Genomic DNA, 21147 nt, shown 5'->3' with positions numbered 1-21147 from the left:
AAAAGTATGAGGAAAAGTTCAGCCAGAACCAAATGAGAAGGTTGTGTAAAAACCAGAAAAGGGGCTGCAACCTGGTTCACTTGAGGTAGATACGTGCCACCAGCATCCCCCTCATGCTGGAGATGGGACAGGTGTTGGGGAGGGGGGGTGAACTGTGCTAAGCAAGTACACACTTGTGCTCCTGGCTCCATGAAGGAGCTGCTAACTAATATCCCTGGCAGGCCCTGGGACCAGAGTGGAATACTGACTTGCCCACTCAGTATAACATACAAAACATTAACTATTTAAAGGTCACAAAATATCAGTCTACTGACCTACTCACTTAACTTCTTTCCCTTAAGTGTTTGCAAGATCAGGGTCCTTATCCTTACTGCATATGTTAGGAGTCAATCTATCTGGTACACCTTCCCTAGAAGGAAATATTTTCAGCAGCTTTTAAAAAAAGGAAATGTTACCCTCAGGGTATGGCTACATTTGGAATTTCAAAGCGCTGCCCCGGCAGTGCTGCGGGAGCGCTGCCGCGGCAGCGCTTTGAAGTGTGAGTGTAGTCAGAGTGGCAGCGCTGGGAGAGAGCTCTCCCAGCGCTGCACGTAAACCACATCCCTTACGGGTGTAGCGTGCAGCGCTGGGAGCCGCGCTTCCAGGGCTGCTGCCCTGATTACACTGACGCTTTACAGCGCTGTATCTTGCAGCGCTCAGGGGGGTGTGTTTTCACATCCCAGTTGCAGCGCTGTAAAGTGTGAGTGTAGCCAAGGCCTCAGAATGCAAAAACAAGGCACCAACCAATAAAACCAACAAGTGGGAGAAGTAAACCTGACAAAAGGAACATGTAGTACCAGTGGTCCCCAACCTTTTTTGTCTGGTGGGCGCCAGATGATGAGCCATGGAGGACCGTGGCGGTGGATGAGCATCTGCCGAAATGCTGCCAAGTGGCAACAGCAATAGGCGTGGCCGCCAAAATGCTGCCAAGCAGCAGCATCCAGAGGCGTTGCCACTGAAAATCAGCAGCATTTCAGCAGCGATGCCTCTGGATGCTGCTGCTTCTCGGCAGCATTTCAGCAGACGCTCGCCCGGCGGCCAGCACACGAGTACACTTAGATGCCCCAGTGGGTGCCATGGTACCCACTGGCACTGTGCTGGGGACTGGAACTCAATGCCACAGGAGATTGTTGAGGTCAGAATCTTGCTGAGAGTTTGGCATGGGTGGGATGTGTATGTGGATCACACGAACGCCCCGAGAGCCCAGGAGTTGAGGCAGTATTTGATTGGCCCGTGGTCTGCTGGTGGAAGACACAAGCTTTTCACCTTCAGAGGTCTCAGGAGCGGTGTGACGCTCAAAAGCTTGTTCCTGGCCCCCTGCAGGCTGCTGCACGGCAGGGGGAGCCAGGCTCCCAACCGCAGCCCGCACTTGGCTCCCCTTGTACCACGCGGTACTCGCCCCTCCCTGGCAATTCGCGCCCTCCAGCTGCCGGTGGCCCGAGGTCCGCAGAGCTCGGCGCCGCCGCCCGCGCCACGCTGAAGCCGGGACGGCGCCCCGCGGAGGCGGAGCGAGGTGCCACGTTGCAATGCGGACACAGGCGCGGCCCTGAGCAGCCGGCTATTGGCTCAGCCAGCTCCCAGCAGGCAGCGCGCCGCCAGGTGTGGCCTCCCGCGGACACTTGCCCCGCCCCGCCCCGCCTCGCCTCACGCAGGGCCCCCAAATGCGCTCGCCTGAGCCCAGCGCAGAGTTAGGCCCGCAGCGTAGGAGCCTGGGTCACGCCGACCAATCCCCGCTGGCTCGCGGACAGGGCGGCCAATAAAATGAAACCCTTGGGGCTCACGTGGGTAGAGGGCGGAGCTAATGAGGCCGGCACGGTGGCTCTGGGGCCGCGGAGTTAGTACCCTTCGAGTGAGTGGGGAGGCCTGCAGCGGTTCCTGCTCTCGTGCCGCAGCCTGCCTGCCCTGCGCGAGCTCCCGGGGCGCGCGGCCCGGACAGTCCCTGCGCCTGGGGCTCTGGTACCTGCTCCCGCAGCGCCCCCGCTGTGGCGCCTCTAGTTCCTCTGCCCACGCAGGCGGGGCTGTCGCTTCTGTGTAGCGGTCCCGTCTCCGCTCTGGTGTCCTGGTGACCTCCCCAGCGCCCTGTCCCACGCGTACGCCGCCCGCGCCTCCGCAGGGGAGGCTGCGGTTACTCCTTCCATCTCTGCCTTGCCCTGTCCGGTGTGGGGAGGGGTCTAGTCCTTGCAGGCAGCTTCAGTGTCCAAGCCTGGGACTGAGATAATGGTGCTATCTAGGGACAGGGCTTGCTGTGTCATTAGTGCTTCCAGTGCATGTAGGAATTCTGTGGGGACCCCAGCCCAGGGTTCCTGGAGCTGTAGTGGGATCATCTTGAGCCAGAGTCCAGGGATTGTGCTGTGCCATGGAGCCATCTTCTCGCCTTTCCTCTTGGAGGAGGTGATAGCAGCAAAGCAAGGCAACTGGTCCCAGTGCAGCGTCCTGCTGGCAAACAGCTTCTCCCCAGATATTCAGATCCAGGTTCTCTGGGCTGCAGAAAGCAGAAGCAAAGGGAATGGTAAGGGTGTGTTAGGTAAAGATTTAGGGGCCTGCAGTCTAGCTCTGGGGTTCAATCCCCTTTCAAACCAACAGGGATCTCCTGGCACCCTCAGGCAGCATGAGGCTAAGCTCCTTATGATGGTGCCCTGCCCAGAGTTCCAGGACACTTTTTCCAAAGTCTTCACGCGAGCTGAGCAGTGGCATTTCTGTAGGAGTGAAGATGAGCAGGAACATGGGGCACTCTTGGATGATTTGCGCTATCTGCATTGGTTTGCCTTGCTGGAAATCCCAGACCTCAACTCACCTGGTATAGTTCAAGTGAGCTGTGTGCTGGCCGAGTCATTGAGGAAAGGTGACACACTGTTTGCCTGTGGTTCCCCTTTTGGTTCATTTTGCCCAGACATTTTCATTAACACTCTTAGTAAAGGGATAGTGAGTAACCTAGCTGGAAAAGGCAATGTCCTTATTCTGACTGATGCTCGTTGCTTGCCTGGCACTGAAGGAGGAGGGGTCTTTACGTGCTCTGAAGATGGTTTTAATCTGGTTGGAATAATTGTGGCTCCACTTTGTTGGAAGGCTAATGAATGGGTTGGATTGACATTGGTTTGTTCAATTGGTCATATCCTGGAGAATGTCAGGAGTGCCTGGGTTGGGTCTAGAAGTTCTATGAAAACCTGGTGGCCTCATGTGCAATTGGTTGCTAAGCCTGTTGGGAAGATGACAGTCAGCCCTGGTCCTGCACAGTATCTCCTATCTGCAGTGGTGTTGGTGGAGTGTGGTCAAGTCTGGGGATCTGGAGTGCTGGTCAGTTCAAGGCTAGTGTTGACCTGTCGACATGTGGTAAATGATGCCTCGGATGTCTGTGTAAGGGTACAGAACAGCCCTGAAAAGTAAGTCTTGATTCTTGTTTTTGTTTATCTTTGTTTAATAGTAAGTAGGACAATGCAATTAATGTGGTAATGCAATAATCTGTGAAGTGCCATACACTGCAGCCTATAGTCTCTTCCTTAAATGACTGCTTTGAAGTTTCTAATAAAACTCTTCTGCATCTCCTAACAAACACTGCCATCCAAATATTTGAGCAACCTGGCAGTTCTGGATAATAAGTGTGAAATGGCCAGTGTGTTCCATATCAAACACTAACTGACCCAACCATACGTATACCCAACATTGATTTGCCATGCCATTCGTGGCCCTGTCTGAACCTATACAGTATGGGCTAGGGTCAGTGTGCAGACAGCCTCCAAACCTGGGGCCAATGAGAGGATCCCACATTTGGATATGCCAAAGACAGACAATATCACTCATGACTGCCCTTTGACCAGATGTGATGGTAGTCTGAGGCCTCTGCACTTTGCTGATGAGGCTGCTGCACATTAGCTTGGCAACCTCTGCATTTGATAAGGTATCAAACACTTATGTCGCTATTCTCTGTATCATTTTTATAAGTTTTCCAGAAGTCAAATATGTTCTGTGAATTAAAATTACTGTCAGTCTGTCTCTGGTATTTGTCAGCATGGTTCTCACCTGATCACATATTTTAGCCTGATGTGTGAAGAGATACTATATTCAAAAATCCACTTGGCTTTACATGTAAAACAATTACACTGTATAGCAAGCAGTGCAAATCCCAAATTTCAGAGAAGCATACAAGACACAACTTGCACAGTATGCTATGAACTAACCAAACAAGCCATGTATTAACCTGGGGAAATTTCAGTATTCTGTAAACAACTTGTTGCCAAAGGTTTTTAACTAAAAGCATTTTGGATTAAGAGGAAGTTAAGAAGTGCACTTTGGGACTGCAGCAGTGGGAAGGTTGAAAATTGAAGACTTCCTGGCTAATACCTTATTCATGGCCCCCAGGCAGAGTGCTACTGAAAGAGTGAGCATCTCTACAACCTTGCGCAGATACAAAATTTGTATCCGCATCTGATCCGTGGACCATGTTCATGGTTATCCACAGATTTGCAGGGCTCTAAGCATCTCCTGTTCCTCTCTAATACCTCCAACACCCAACTTGGGAGTAGCATAGATGGCCAGTAGGGGAAACTGCCAAGAGGTGCAACTGGAAGGTTGGAGGGGAGTCAAACTCAGATGTAGGGAAGAATGAGGCTGCAATCCTCAAACTATGAGAGCTTCTGCAGGCCCCCTGTGGTAGAGAAGGTGAAGTTATTTAGAATGTCTGTACAAAAGTAACTCTCCTGAATCAAGCTCCTGTTGTAGTCAGTATGACAGTAATAGTGATCGCTGCTTGGACTATTAACAGGTGTCTGGAAGTCAGTCCAAGATCAAAGGTTCACTCTGAAGAGTTTCTATTCTCTGACCAGATCGCTATCTCGTGGTCAGACCTATTGTAGACGGCATTCTTAAGATCCCTTTTTTGTGTCTTATTTTTCTAATCCAAGAAGGCAGACTCTCTGCTAGTGTAACTCTAAGGTAAATTTTATGTCTTATCCTGTTGAGTGATGCATTCCTTCCCCTACTTCCTGTTCTAAACATTTCTTCGTGCATCTGGGGTGCAGTCTCAGGTACGTGACATTCCAGGGTGCTGGATCTAAGGACACTGTCAGGTGGTTTAAAACAATCCCTTCCCTGTTGCCTTCAAAAGAACTTTACTATTTTCAGTGCAGCCTAATACAATTGCGTCCCACCTGATAACCAGTGCAAGGGATACTGGGGACTGCCTCAGCACTTCTAAAGGGGAGCTGAGGCAGTAGCAGTAAAAGAATTTGGAGCTCAGCTCAGAACTGAGGGCACTGGGCAGGAGACAGTCAGACCCTGCAGGATGTGGTACTGGGACAAATAGGGGACCACATCAATTGCTGAGGTGATGGGATGTGTCACATGGGGGGCATTTAATCTGCTTGGACCAGCTTTGTTTTACCTATACCATATTGGTGTATGAGGATTTCTTGGGATTGTGTGACACCGATAAGTGTTGAAGAGTTAAATCCTGCTTCCTTGCGAGTGAACTTTGCCACAAAATGGATGAAGTCAGTTAATTTGGAGGCCTGAACCTGATGTACAACATCTTACTAGATTTAGAGTCTGTATTCCTTTCCAAAACTATCATTTTCAGACTTATACTGAAAAACTCACTCTGTATTTGCTCCTAGGGGCTGTGTCCTTAAAGGGAAAGTGGTGTTTACGACAAACGATGATTCTCCCTATGACATAGCAGTGGTAGAACTAGAAGAAAGCTTACTGTGTTTTGCAAAACCTGTTCTAGCTACCAAGTTTGTTGCAGGTAACTATTCTTCTATTTATTGTCCTGCTTGTAGCTTCACTGGTCTTGGATTGGGTGTCTGACTGTTAACTCGAACTCCAAGGGCCTGAATCCTCAGCTGGAGAAGTGGAAAGCTCAAAGAGCTGTGTGTTTGATTGTCTGGTTATGCTTACCTTTAGAACAGGGGTTTGCGTGACCAAGACTTGCAGTTGCACCCAAGGCCAAGACTTGTACTACAGTACTAAGGGAAGTGCTGCACTTCACACCTTCATTCAATGATAGGAAGAGGTGGTGCTTGCCATCTTGCAGGGTAAGACATTTAACAAATGTCCCTTCTTATTTGGCTGGTCAAGTGACAGATCAAAAGACTGGGGTTATGTTTTAAAGTTAGTGGCCTGGCTAGCATTCCCTCCAAGTAAAACACTTTCCGGTGTCCAAAACTGTGAGTGTTATCACTAAGCATACTGTGCTGCATCTTCACATGCAGTCATTATGTTACTGGGTTCAAGCCCTGTAAAGTGCAAAGCAGAGGAAGAAAACACAAATGTGACATACTTGATCTTCACTAAAGATTTGGTAAGATACCGTATCAAATGTTTGCATCCACTTTTAGCTTGGATATGTATGCTGTCACGTGACCTGAAAACTGGTTGAAGGACAGTAAACAATAGAAGTTGTGGAGAGCGCATTCTTATAGTTTAGTGTAGGGATCATTTCTACATCTGCAGGGCAGTGAAAACTTTCGTGTCTTGCCCACAGCATGGTGATGTGCTGTATACTACTGAGAGCAATCGATAGTATAATGTTAATGCAGCAATCTGGAATAAACTGTGAAAACAAACATGAACAGAAGAATAATAAAATGGGATCTGGGACAGTTACAAAACTGGACAGGAAATAAGAACTACAGATGTCCTTACTGCGGCTGGTAGAGGAGTTCTTCAAAGGTACAGATGGCAGTTAAGCACGTAATTGCCATTTGTGCTCTCAGAAAATTTTCACCAGTGACTATTCAAGTATGGCTGACACCTCATTAGACAACAGACATTCTACTTCCAGATCATATTCTGCATTCTCTTTTTCCTGACTTCTTCCATTACATGTAACGCTTGTCTAAGAGCTCATCCACTCCTGCTGCTTATTTACTACATGAATTCACCCTTTTATTTACCTCCCATCACCTGATTCTTGCTGCTGTTTGTCTCCTCCATGCAGGAGAAGAAGTGAGTGTTGTTGGCTTTGGTGTGTTCGGCCAGAGCTGCGGCCCATCAGTGACATCAGGAATCTTGTCAGCTGTGATCACGGTGGATGAGAAGCCAGTGATGCTTCAGACAACCTGTGCGATTCATGGTGGCTCAAGTGGGGGGGCCCTTTTCTCTACAAACAGCGGAAAGCTCCTTGGTAAATAATATGCTTCATCTCAGTTCATCTCCCTTCCCCTCACCCTGCCCCAAATGAGGGGAATGGCCAGTCATGTAATGAATCATCATGGCTGGGTGCTGTTAGGTGCTTTCTCTGTTCCCCTGACCTCCCCGTTCAGGAGAGAGCTTTTTTCTTTAACAAAGATTATACCCATTGTTAAATGGCCACCATCATAGAAAAGGTAGGATGAGGGGATGATACTCAAAGCTTCTGTAATTCTTTCCATTTTAGGATTTCAGAATGTGTCACAAATTAACCCTCACAGTGCATATTTAGTGTGAGATTATTTCCTTCTTTCCAACGGGAAGACTGAGGTACAGATTGTCATGCAAGTCACACAGACACTCACCAGAGGTAGGAATAGAATCTGGGGCTCCTGATTCCCAGTCTTGTTTTACCCACTAGATGAATACTTTGTCACTTGAACTTGATAGTCCCCTTTCATTGTGACTAGCTGAAACCTTTCTTATCAAGGGCCTAAGCAAGTTAATACACTCTGTTGAAGTCCTGGGTCTGGTAACAAGAGACCCCCAAAAATCTTTTTCCTGGTTATCTCTTTGTGCATATCTCCAATTATACAGTTCAATACACTTGGTAGCCTTTAATGAAAGAGTTTGCATAGGGCATTTTCACTGCATTTTCAGAGTAGGTGGGGGCAGGGGACTGTCCAAGGCTGGAATAGCTACTGAAGTTCCATGCCAGGACTAGGGAACGCTAGTAGAGTTGTGCTGGAAGAACTGCATGGATCCTGCCTGCAGTAAGCTGGACTACATAACCATTCCTCTCATCTGCCACATCCTGAGGTTGCAATCTAGCAAAGCACGTGCTGAACTAAAGCATTTGAATACTTCTGTTGCGTAGGACTACTTACATCAAGTACTGAAGTGCTTTGCTGGAATGGGGCCTAAAATTGCCAGTCTCCCCACAAGGGTGTCGGGGGGGCAAATCAGGGTTTTTTTTTAATATATCAATTTTAATCAGTGTGGAGCCCTTCAGAAAGGGTCTTGCAGGGCTGTCTGAAGTGCTGGCGGCATGTTCTGTGCAATGAGAAGGAGCTAGGAGATCCTTCCCTGTATACTGCTATAACCACAAAACTCAATAGCAAATCGTTACTGCTGTGGGATACCTGATTCTTTAGTATGAATGTTTTATCAGTAGAAAGTGTGTATTAGGTCAAGGGCATGGTTCAGTACTTGTATCCTTTTTGTGTTAGTAATTCTCTTTTGGAAGCTAGAAAACATAACACTATTTTCCCTCAGTTATGTCCTCTTCGGAATGGCAAGCTTCTTATGAGGACACTACACTCGGACTTATAAGAACTGGGCTCTGTCCCCAGTTCTGCTGTTAATTAAAATGTGTAGTATTTATGCTAAGGAACTTAAATATCTGTGTCTGTTTCTCCATCTGAAAAAATGAAGTTAAAATACCTACCCACCTTTGCAAAGTTCTTTCAGATGGTGCAGATGTAAATAGCTATTTAAATGCTAAGCATTATTATTTATCCTTCTTCTTTGCATTTTGGAGTTTGAAATGTTACTGTGGCCTTTCTTTCTTTGCACTGATGGCCAAGATTTGGGGAATAAGGTTGTCTGTGCTTGATACAAAGTAGCAAAGGACGTGTTCTGCTTCTGTCTAGGTCCTGCAATCTATCCATTGTATGGAGGCATATTTTTAGTGCTTAACTTCTTAAGCTACCAGAGAGTTCACAAACTCTCTCCTTTTTATTCTTCCCCACATACAGGGATTGTTGCTAGCAACACAAAGGACAACAGCATAGGAGCTACATACCCTCACCTGAACTACAGTGTTCCTATCGCAGTTCTACAGCCAGCAGTCTTGCAGTACAGCTGTACTGGAGACCTGCATGGTTTCCAGGAGCTGAACAGGGCCAATGACAGAATCAGACTAGTGTGGCGGCTCCAAAGAAAGACCACAGAGATACCACACAGCAAGCTATGAGGCTGGCCATCTCAAAGAAAGGTAGAGCTCTCCTGTGAGCAGGATGTTCTAGGGGGAAGGGGACTTCACACAATTCAATGTTGTATAATCTGTAGCTATGTTGAATTTGCCACAAATTGTCCACGGTTTACCTGAAGATATGGTGTCTCTGGGGCTGACCAGCTTTCCTGAAATCAATGGTGTTAACATTGGTTCTGGCTGAACTGAGTGAAAGCAAAAGATGATGAGCAGCTGTTGTACTGGGCAGAGCCAATCAGAGTAGAACTGTAGAAATGAACTGTAATGATTCCATGGGTCCCTGACCAGGCTGCAGACCTGGATGATGGCATGTTCCTCTCTATCATTCCTGGAAGTGCTGTCCCCAGGAGTGCAATTCCCTTCAGCTGCACACACTGACTAGCTAGTCTTCATTATTTGGAGGTGCTGAGGAGGCAAGAATAGTGATTGCCTGGCCATACATCTTAGTGAAAAGGTGGTGTGACTTTCTGGAAGTACTTAGTGTCTGCAGGAGGGAAGTGAATCTCTCAGGATGCTGGTGGTGCAAGGAACATAACCAGGAGTCAAGGGTTGGGTTTTTTTGTTTTTTGTTTCCCCCCCCCCACACACACACATAACAAATAGAAGCTGTTGGATTGTATTGTGTGAGATGTCTAAAGTCCTATGTGGGTGTAGCACTAAAACAGATGGGAATAATACTACAGTGGCAGAGGATCATCTGATTAGACTTTCATCTTTAATGTCTCCTTCAGGAAAGGAGATTAAAGCATAGCTGTTGGTGAGAGAATTTGTAGTTCAAAGCCCCTGGGTGTATTAGAGGCCCATTGGCATCCTACGGATTAGCTAATCCTACACCATCTCTTATTGTTCAGGTCCTTCAGTGTTTTGGCAGTGAGTTATTTGGGGGTAGAGATGTTTTCTTTGTCTATTCAAGTCTGGTTTTAACTACAGACTATGGAGTACTGGAAGGGAAATCAAAAGACTGTTGCCCTGAAGAAAAGGCAAACATCAGGGCTAAATGTGAATGCATTTACCTTACACATTTTTACCATCTTCCTTTTCTCTTTTGCTACTTAAAATAAACTGTTGGTAAAGATTATGTTCGGACAAGAATTTTCAGTCTGTGGAAGTATTCATGCCATTACTTCCTATTTTACTGAAACTAATGTTAACGAGTATTGTTGTACCCCAAGGTGGTCCCAAAGCTACAGATTTTGGGAGTGTCTGCATCTGGGGCTTTGAATCTGGTTGGGCCAGCTACTGGCAAAAGACTCCTCCAGATACAGCACTGATTCTTCCCTATGGAAGCATGCAGAAGGAGAGTGCGTATTATAGAACACAGTTTTATTAATAGGGAGGGACTTCATGATGTTTGATCAAGTTTGTCCTATTATGCAATACACACAAAAGCCTGAACTAAATATGTCTTCAAACACGTTTGGAAACTTGTAGTGCCAAACTCCAGTTTGGAGGCTCATTTTTGCTATCCAAGCTTTTATTTCTAAGAGCTAAATAATCTTACCCAGAGATTAAATGCCTCCTATGTCCACTGGGTGCCACTCATACTCCAGCACCTGCAGTGGGGACAAGATTTAGCAGTTTATCCTGATGCCAGTACTATTCATGTGTCTTTTTTTGTTTGTTTGTTGGGGAAGGGTGCCCCTACTCGCATTAGAAATCCTGCTTGGGGTTGCACTGATACAACTGTCTGATATGTGCATGACAGCAGGACCCTATTTCCTGATTAAATACAAAAGATTGTGAACTTGGCCACTAGTGATCTATTAGAAACTGAGCAAATTAATCAAATATGATGACTTAGAGGAGAGAGCCTCCGGATGGCCTGATGAAGTGAAGCAGCAAAGCATGCTCTTATGACCAACCCTCTATTCCAGGGGTTGGCAGCCTTTCAGAAGTAGTGTGCCGAGTCTTCATTTATTCACTGATTTAAGGTTTCATGTGCCAGTGATACAGAAAGATCTTCTAAAAAGGTTAAAATGTAAGTCTATAATATATAACTCAACTATTGTTATATGTAAAGTAAATAAGGTTTCTGAATGGTTAAGAAGCATCATTTAAAATTAAATTAAAATGCAGAGCCTCCCGGACTGGTTACCAGGACCCAGGCAGTGTGACTGCCACTGAAAATCAGCTCGCGTGCCGCCTTCGGCACCCGTGCCATAGGTTGCCTACCCCTGCTCTAGTCAAAGGCACTGGAGTAAAACTATTGAAGACTTTGAGACTGGAGATGGGCCTGAGGTTCTTAGTTTGGATCTAGTTACAAAGTTCATGACTGTTTGGGTCCAGGGTTTATGCTTCTAATTAAAGCAGTGTGCACACTCATGGGAGGGAGGGAGGGAATACATTGAAGTGTCTGATATGAAGGCTGGAAAGTCTGCACTGCAGAACCATTGTCTCTTGTCATTGCTGTGTCTGAAGTGTATTAGCAGAGTTCAGTTATTTGGCTTATGATTGCGGCAAAACCTTTTCCAGTTGAGAGTTGTTGCCGTCATTGGATAGTATCTCGACTTCATCTGATTTCTCTCCCCCAATTCCCCCACTAGGCAGGTAGCAGGTTGTTGTTTGCAGACAGCTGCTTGTTAACTTATGAAATAAAGCTGGGTCATGCCAGCTGTTCGTACTCACTTCACGTACTACACAGTGGTGTGCGCTTCGCAGTTGATTATGTCTCTGCAACTCTAACTTTGGTAGCACAAGTTGGCCTAAGGCAGTAATGAGGCAGCAGGAAGCTGTATATTCTTGTTGTAGGATCCTCTCCTCTCCCAGATTGTGTATGGTAGCTCATCTGCCTAAAAGAAAAGGCACAGCTTCCTGTGATATCACTCATTGCTGACACTCCACTCCACTCCACTCTGAATTATCTGCTTGTGGGGATGTAGATAAGTGAGTGTAAAAGCAATACCAAATCTATTGCTGTGATGCCATAGGACCTAGCCACAAAAGCAGCCAATTTACTCCAGCTGCAAGTTCGTGTGCAGCCCATTTATCTCTCAGCCTCCTGGAGTCACCTTGAGAAATATTCACTTGGGGCTTGATAGCCCTTAAGAAATGCAGACCTTAGTGTACAGCTGCTTTTTTTTTTTTTTTGGCAGTTCAGAAATTATCTCGTTTTTGTCACTTGAGCAATAAATATCTCTGACTTCAGCTCATTCTTCCTCTGTCATGCAGAAGAGGAATTTGTTTGTTTAAACAACAAATGTTCCTAGAGGAAAAGGGAATGTTCCAGGGCAGCATAGATGGCCTAGCCCTAGGCAGTCCTTTAAATCTTTCAGAAGCAGAAAAGGGTAGATGCTCTCCAACCACAATGCTGGAGAGAGCTTTGCATGCCTCAAAATAAAATCTGGACATTGCTTGCAATGTTCTTTTGATTTAATGAGCATTAACTTGCATTCATTCAGCAATCTCTGGTTGTAAAGTGGTTCTTGGCTGGGACAGTTATACTATTACTGTACGGTTTGTGTAACCCGTATGCCTGAAATAATTGCTTGGACAAATCAGGTAGTTAATAGAATCATAGGACTGGAAGGGATGTCAAGAGGTCTTCTAGTTCAGTCCCCTACACCCAAGGCAGGACTAAGACAATCCCTGACATGTGTTTGTCTAACCTGCTCTTAAAAATCTCCAATGATGGAGATTCCGCAACCTCCCTGACTAATTTATTCCAGTGTTTAACTATCCCGACAGCTAGGAAATTTTTCCTAATGTCCAGCATAAACTGCCCCTGCTGCAATTTAAGCCCACTGCTTCTTGTGCTGTCCTCAGAGGTTAGAGAACAATTTTTGTCCCTCCCCTGTAACAACCCTTTATTTACTTTGAAAACTTATGTCCTCCCTCTGTTTTCTCTTCTCCAGACTAAACACACCCAATTTTTTCAGTATTCCCTAATAGGTTTTCTAGACCTTTAATCCTTTTTGTTGCTGTCCTCTGGACTTTCTCCCATTTGTCCACCTCTTTCCTGAAATGTGGTGCCCAGAATTGGAGGCAATACTCCAGTTGAGGCCTAATCAGCGCAAAGTAGAGTGGCAGAATTACTTCTCGTGTCTTGCTTACAGCACTCCTGATAATACATCCCAGAATGTTTGCTTTATTTTTTTTTGCGCAACAGTGTTACTGTTCACACATTTAGCTTGTGCTCCACTATGACCCTCAGATCTCTTTCTGCAGTACTCCTTCCTAGACAGTCATTTCCCATTTTGTATATTTGCAACTGATTGATGTTCCTTCTTAAGTGGAGTATTTTGCATTTGTCCTTCTTGAATTTCATCATCTGTTCTTCTGACCATTTCTCCAGTTTGTCCAGATCATTTTGAATTTTAATCCTATCCTCCAAAGCACTTGCAACCCCTCACAGTTTGGTATCGTCCACAAACTTTATAAGTGTACTCTCTATGCCGTTATGTAAGTAATTGATAAATATATTGAATAGAGCTGGACCTAGAACTGATCCCTGTGGAACCCCACTCAATATGCCCTTTCAGCTTGACTGTGAACCACTGATAACTACTTTCAACCTTTTATGCACCCACCTTATAGTAGCTCTATCTAGGTTGTATTTCCCTAGTTTGTTTATGAGAAGGACATGCGAACAGTATCAAAAGCCTTACATTTGAATGTACTATTACCCTGATTTTAGTATCTAGTCATTTGTGTTAATTGTGGGCCACTGCATGCCTCAGGCGAGTGGGAACTGGGTTCCTATTGCTTCTCTGTACTGGATTTAATTTGTATTCCTTGAGCCTATGGGAGCAGAGGCCTGGAATGGCAGATGCTTGGTTTTGGATTGATCAACTCTGGCACTTCTGGGTTCCAGAGGAGTTCTGCCCAGTCCCCTTCAGGCAGAAGGATTGGTGGGGAGGCAGGGGACTCCAGGGGGCTATTTGTGTGTGTGTGGTTTGTTGTTGTTGTTGTGGTTTGTTTTTTTTTAAGGGGGTGGGGGAGAGGGAGGGAGAATGTTGGGCTTTGGCTATTACTGAGAAAAACAGAACTGGACAGTGAAGACTCATATCCTTGAAATCCAAAAAAATTTGTAAAGGTTTTTTTCCCCTCAGAAGCTGTAAAATAAAAGTCCGTTCTAATCACTTTCTTATATTTACCAAGCAATCTTTAAACCTTCTGTTCTTCACCCTGGTTCCCTCTGCTACCTACAACCTTGAATTAAATACAGCTTCTCTTGCTTATTTCAATAGTGCAAAGTTTTTCCTTAGTACTGCACAATTCCTAAAATGTATAGTTAAGCACTGAGTTGTTTCCAATCACAATGTAGTTTTAAGGTCTTGTAGTTTAAATTGCTTGTGTTCCTCTCTACAAGAGAGACTCTCTTTAAAAAGAAAGTCTTCTCTAGCTCCATCTCTCCCTTTCCTAAGAAGGAAGGGTAATTTGGTTTTTCATGCTTACGGGTGTGCATACTTAGTCACCAATACCATTTGCTGCCTTTAATTCAGAGAAGGGAAATCTAAATAGAAGCCCAAATTTATTTTTTAACTAGGTTTCCTTTCAATAAGTGGAGGTGCATCCTTTTCAGCATCATTTGTTACTTTCTCTTTTAATCCTAGAAACTAACACCATCACTGTCCTGTTCCTGTAGACTTGACTTTTTTCTCCTACGTTTTTGAATTTGTACTTTCCAGTGTCCATCTTTATGCAGGTACAGGAGCTCTGGATTTTGTGAATCATTCCAGATCCCCTGCTGCTCACTTCCAACAACACTCCCTTTCCAGGCTGAAATGAGGTCCCGTATCCTATCACTTCTATCCAATAACATTTCCAGTGTTACCTTTCTGAAGCCACCAGACACATCAGAATACCTCAGATCCACATGCGGAGGTGCAGGGAGGAACAGCTGGGTTGTGGCTCTGTAGTGTTTCAAGCTTTCTGGTTCATGTAGCTCTGTTCTTGCTGTTTCTTCTGGCTGTAAGGCACCAGCTGTGTCCCTAGCATTCCCATTCACTTGCTGGCTGGAGCCAAAAATGGTACCTAAATGGCTGGGTAAACTCAGCCCTGATCGAGAGCTCTGGAAAATCTCTCCCAGCATTCACCTGGCTCTGCCCCCTTTGTACAATCTTTGATTGCCAGTGGGATGCTACATGTGTGGCAGTGGCTATAGAGTCCATAAATGTTTATCTGCTCCAGGTACAGGAGAACTACTTGTTTAGCTGAACTATGGTGAAGGCTTATCCTCTGTAGGGCAGATGGGACAGCTCTGACCTTCTCCCATGTTAGTTTGCACCAGTCTCTGTGCTGCCTGCACAGCAGCTACATGTGATTTACACAAGTGTTACTAAGAGGAATAAGGTCCATATGCTAAGGAGCAGTCCTGATGTTAGTCACTAGAGGGCAGCACATTACCTACCTGCAGGGACATCATGACTGGATTGCATCAATTTTATTGCAGCTCAGCTGGCACCAAGTGGTTGCAAAGCAGCTGTGGTGTAAAGAATCACCCTAGCTCTGCACCTGCCAGGGCATGTCCAGACTACCTGCCGGATAGTGATCGATTTATCGGGGATTGATTTATTGATCAAACACACTCCCATCGACTCCGGAACTCCACCAGGGCGAGTGGTGGAAGTGGAGTCGATGGGGGAGCTGTGGCCGTCAGTCCCGCGCCATGAGGATGGGGGGGTAAGTCAAAATAAGATACGTCGACCTCAGCTATGCTATTCCCGTAGCTAAAGTTGCGTATCTTACATCAACACCCACCCACAGTGTAGACCAGGTCCTAGAATCACTGGTGAATGACAGCCCTTGGACTACTCTTAACGTTCAGTAGGTGCCAAAAAAACCCACACCCTTGCTAGGCTGGGGTTTGGTGCGGGATGAAATGCACACACCATCTCTCCTCTCTGATGCATACACATGTCACACATCACCCCGTCCATATGCAGAGTTTTGAATGACATGGTGTAGGCACTGCCTCTTGAAAGTGAATTGCCATGTTGGTGGCCAAGCATCTGATCATCAAGTCCTGGCTGGGAGCACAGGACTTACGTGGGTACAGAGACAGGGAGAATGACAATTTCCTGCAAAATCCTGGATGAACTTAATTAAAGTTATACCCTGTTGAATTAGGTTGAATACCTTTGGAGGGCCATTGTATTCACCATGAACTTGTGTATATGTTCTGGAATTTTGTCTTCTCCAGAAGGAGGGGAATGCTGCTGTACTTTCTCTGTTACCAGCCCTTTGAAGCCACCCTTTGGAGAGGCTCACATAGATTATAATATATATATTCTTATGTTATTTTTCACTCCATGAATCTGATGAAGTGGGTTTGAGCCTATGAAAGCTTATGCCCAAATAAATTTGTTAGTCTCTAAAGTGCCACATGGTCTCTTAATTAATTTTGCTGATACATACTAACATGGCTACCACTCTGAAACCTGTCAGATAGACTAGTTCATACTAGATTTCCCAGGGACCATCAGACAAAGAAAGGATTTTTTAAAACTGCCTCAGGGCCTTCTTCCTGATCCAGCAAACAGACAGGATCAGTAAGCCACAGCAGGCTCCAATCCTTTGGGAAGAGTTGGCAGGATTAGGCCTATTGAAGCCCCATAAGACTGGTTGCTTGTTCTGAGCTGAAGCTGTGATGAACTTGTAACTACACCTGTACCCTGATATAATGCAGTCCTCAGGAGCCAAAAAATCTATTATAGGTGACATTGCATTATATCGGTGTAGGGAGAGGAACCACTTCCTGCCCCAGCTCACCGCTGCTCTGCTTCCACCTCCTCCCCAGAGTGTGTCACCGCCGCTCCATTTCTCCCCCTCTCCCCTCCCAGGCTTGCTGTGCCAAACAGCTGATTGGCTCAGCAAGCCTGGGAGGGAGGAGAAGCAGAGCGCTAGTGGGAGGAGGCGGAGTGGGGGTGAGCTGGGCTGGGGAGGGCTGCAACAAGTAATGGGTGAGCACAGAGGAATTGCTTGCGGTATCACTAATTCAGATGTAACGCGGTAAAGCAGTCCCGTCCCCCGGAGCGCTGCTTTACTGCACTATATCCGAATTTGCGTTATATCGGACCGCATTATATCAGGGTAGAGGTGTACAAAGAATCCGTTTGGGTGACGATTTGAGTGTTTCTGCCAGAATCCAGGTAGGGTTTGGGGTGAACTCTCATAAGCTTATTACCATGCATATAGGTTCTTCTATTGTATTTAGAGGGTTTTTTCTCTGTAGTGCTTTTACTTTAAGAATATAGTAGGCTTGCATGGAAAGTGCCGCATGGTATCTTGTAACTGTACCTGTTCATCGTCTCTGAAGAGAAAGCAAGCAGGTGTGCTTGGGGAGCCTGTCTCTGCTGGGAATAACAAGGTGAAGGCAGGGAACTGCACAGCCTGGAAATACCCCAGTGAGAAGGGAGCGGCTGTGAAGGTGCCATAGTACTCAACTGTAGTAGCCATATTTTTCCCAAGGAGCTTAGTGCTGGAGTTCCTCTATCGGATCAGTCTTGATGCAGTCCTTCAGAGCCGTGAGGGCAAGGGCTACAAGAAAGGGTGAACAGCTGTCAGCCTACTGGAGAAGCTGCGTGATGGCTTTGCCAGCATGCAGGTGGCTGGATGCTGCACTGGTAAGAGAATTGTAACTAAAGCCACTCCAATAAGTGAGAGAGATGAATTAAACAATAGTGTTGTCTTTTTCCGTTCCTTGTTTGCTCTCGTGGCTGTGCTCTGATCAAGGTACTATAGTATCACATACCCTTCCCCTAGAGACATTATAATTTTGCTCTGCCAGCCTCCTGGGACCAGACACCTCCCTACTCTTGTGCAGTGTGAGAGGCTAGCTCTGAGCAGGTCACTACACCTATTCTTGTACTGGTAGTCTCTAGTTTGGAGGGGTGGGGCTAGAATATAGCCATCCCTCCAAAGAGACATCTTTCAAATAGGGATCAAATTCCACACCCATGTGTTAGGTAATCTCTGACAGAATTGTGTGCCCATAGCAAGTCCTCACTCACCTCTCCAGCACCCGAGTTCGTGCGGAGTTGGTATGGGCACACAATTCTGTCAGAGACCAGACACCAATGCGTTGATCAACGGGCTCACACTATCCTTAGCTCTCAAAGCTTTAGATTAAGTGTGGCCCCTTTATTAGGGGTGAGCATCAATATTTATACACAGAAGTAAACAAAGTGATTAACAAAAGATAATGGTCATGCATAATCAATCAAGATTTTACAGGAAAAGCAAGTTTAACAAGTAAATGCATAGAGATAAAAAGGCTAATGGCTACTTGAGAAAGGGGGTGTCATGAGTAGTTTGCAGGTCAGTGCTTTGTTCGATAAAGGGTTCAGAAAGGATTATGCAGAGAGGGCCAGTCTGGGTGTGTTTTGGCTCCCCAAAGTTCACCAAAAGTTTAGACCCAACATTCCTCCAGTTGTAGCTTTGAGATAACTATTAATCAAAAAGCTACACCCTATTTCAAGATCTCAAGGGCCGCTTGGCAATTTCAGCCTGGGCCAATTCGAAGAGAGTAAGGCTTTTAGCTGAAGTGGGAAAAGAATAAACTGACTTACATGAGTTTATGAGGGAGGGGACACACTGAATACAGCAACACAGTATTATAAGGACTACTATGGCCCCAACAACACCCACCAAGAGGTTTTTAACCTACCCAAGTCCGGGCAGCCAATTCCATAAGGCTCCCCACCAATCATAAGGTGGCTGGCCAGAGGAGTAGTTTTTAGCCATTTCCCTTAGGTGTTTGGTACGTTGAAAAGTGTCAGAGTAGGTGTCATTTACAAAAACACAGCATTCTTCATTTATGAGGGCGCAAGTTCCTCCCTGGGCTGCTAACATCATATCTAAAGCCATTCTGTTTTGCAAAGCTAACTGGCACAGCTGGGACATTTCCCCGGCCTGATTTTCAAATAGGGTTGCAGTTTCATTGGTCAAAGATTCTAATAGTCCCTGTAGACGGATGATAGCACCCTTCAAGCTAGTGTGACCAGCCCACCGCTGCCAGGACAAACCATCACGGAGATTAATATCTCTGTCAGTTTCACGGATGTTACGAACGTGGGGAAAATGAGGGGGAGTGAGGGAGATGCGAGAAGGCGGTGCTTGCCATGCCAAATAACATGACCCTGCCCAATCAGGGGAGAGAAAATAATAAGCCTTGGGCCCGCACACCCAGTATGTTCCATATAATGCGTTTTGGGTATTCCATTTCTCAAAGTAGGAGGTAACCCACCACCCGTTGTACCACTGTTCCCCTGGTAACGCAGAGGGGTCGTTGTGTGAACTGCAGAGGCACAATTTGGTAGTGTTGTCCTCAAAGGGCAGTGTAGTACTGCTTGAGCAGTTGTAGAAGGCAATTGTGTATCCTTTAATAATTAGTTGGACACCCTCGAGATCTGAGCAGGGCTTTTTAAAAACTGACTCTGAAAACCTGCCCCTCCATGAAAAAGTTGAAAAGGTTGGATCGGGGTGAGGGATCCACATATGGGATAAGTGGGATGTGCAAGGCTTGAAGCCAAGATTTTTACTAAAGGCGGTGCCATTAAAATATATGTTGCATTTACTTGTTCCCACAAAAGTTGACCCTTTTTCTTTAACAAAACACAGTGATCCTGTTTGATTGGTTACCCTGAGATATTTGTTAATTGGCACTCCTGTTTTGTCCCATGTAAGATTGGGTTGGACTGGATTTTTTATTCTAGTCGGTGGCATCCAAGTCATATTAGCAATGGTTAGGGGAATGGGTGTGAAGGGGAGTCCCTGTGCTGCATTTACTGGAAATTGAGTACATACCCAGCAATCACTTCTATTTCCTAAAATACGAGTTTTAACCTCGTGGGAATATCTAATAAAAGCATTATCTTCATAAGCAGAAAATAAACTAAAAAAGCATAAAAAAAAACATACAGTTGTCAGAATAAAGGGTCCTCTCATTTTTTTCGAGTCAATTTAAGTCTAATTTCTGAGAGAGGTAAGCTGGTCCACTGGTCGAAGGCAGTGTCCTCAGTGGTGACAAGAGCTGCTGGTCCGTCACTGTGGTCCACTACGGCTGGCTTGACGTGGGAGTGGTGGATCCAAGATTTGCGTCCTTCCAGGAACACTGCAGTCTGGGTTGTCAAAAGAACCTGGTGGGGTCCAGTAAACCTTGGCTGGAGGGTGTCGTCACGAACGAACTTTTTGGCCCAGACGAAGTCCCCTGGTTGGAACGGGTGGATTTGTTCCTCCAGCGGCACGGTCTGGGAAAACTGCGAGGCTTTCCAAAGGGTACGGAGGCGAGCCTGTAGGGAGAGAAACTGACACGCGGTCATATGATCCCCTCCCAATAGTGAAACATCAGCACGTGGTAGCGCCCCGCCTTTGAAAGGGGGGTGTCTATAGAGCAGTTCAAAGGGGGATAATCCCAATGCGCGGGTTGGGCGAGTACGAAGGTGAAACAGGACCAAGGGAAGTACCTGAGGCCACTTTAATCCTGTTTCCTGACAGTATTTAGCCAATGTAAACTTAAGTTCCCTATTCATACGCTCAACTTTCCCGCTAGACTGGGGGTGGTAGGGTGTATGAAAGGAGTGTGAAATGCCCAGTCCTTGTTCTAAACGGCCAAGGACATGACCAGTAAAGTGAGGTCCGCGATCTGAGTCGAGCATAAGAGGGATGCCAAAACAGGGTACAATGTCTCTAAGGAGAATCTTCGCCACTGTGGCAGCAGTACAATTAGCAGTAGGAAAAGCTTCGACCCAGGAAGTCAGAGGGCAAACCAAAACAAGGAGGTGCTTTTTCCCAAAAGCCTTTGGCATATCTGCAAAGTCAATTTGAAGATATTGAAATGGAGCAGCAGGCGGAGGTCCTCCACCCTTAATTTTGTTAAGAGGCGGAGCAGGTCCATTACGCTGACATGTGCTGCATGCTTTCACTATTGATAGGCAATAGGGTTGAATGCCTGGAGCATACCAAAAGCGAGCGATGGTGTCCACGAGGGCATGCGTGCCGTAGTGACCCCCTTTATCATGGTGCCAGCGAACTGCCACGGGGTATGTGGA

The 21147-nt window shown here is 46.1% G+C and overlaps 1 protein-coding gene across 2 annotated transcripts in view; it reads left to right on the top strand.

Moving 5' to 3' along the window:
- The first annotated feature begins 1981 nt into the window (after nt 1-1981).
- The window catches only part of TYSND1 (trypsin domain containing 1), a 42893-nt gene continuing 23727 nt past the window's right edge, over nt 1982-21147 (top strand). Inside the window, exons 1-4 of one of the 2 annotated variants that reach the window (XM_030569126.1) lie at nt 1982-3419; nt 5649-5779; nt 6974-7159; nt 8922-9173. In XM_030569126.1, coding sequence (XP_030424986.1) covers nt 2257-3419; nt 5649-5779; nt 6974-7159; nt 8922-9139 — 1698 coding nt within the window. In that variant the 5' untranslated portion in view covers nt 1982-2256 and the 3' untranslated portion in view covers nt 9140-9173. The remainder of the gene's footprint in view (nt 3420-5648; nt 5780-6973; nt 7160-8921; nt 9174-21147) is intronic. The other variant, XM_030569125.1, reaches the window with a different exon arrangement.

Source organism: Gopherus evgoodei, chromosome 7 (assembly GCF_007399415.2).
Source record: "Gopherus evgoodei ecotype Sinaloan lineage chromosome 7, rGopEvg1_v1.p, whole genome shotgun sequence".
Lineage (NCBI taxonomy): Eukaryota > Metazoa > Chordata > Testudines > Testudinidae > Gopherus > Gopherus evgoodei.
Note: the sequence above shows the minus strand (reverse complement) of the source record. Positions and strands in the feature narration are given on the sequence as shown.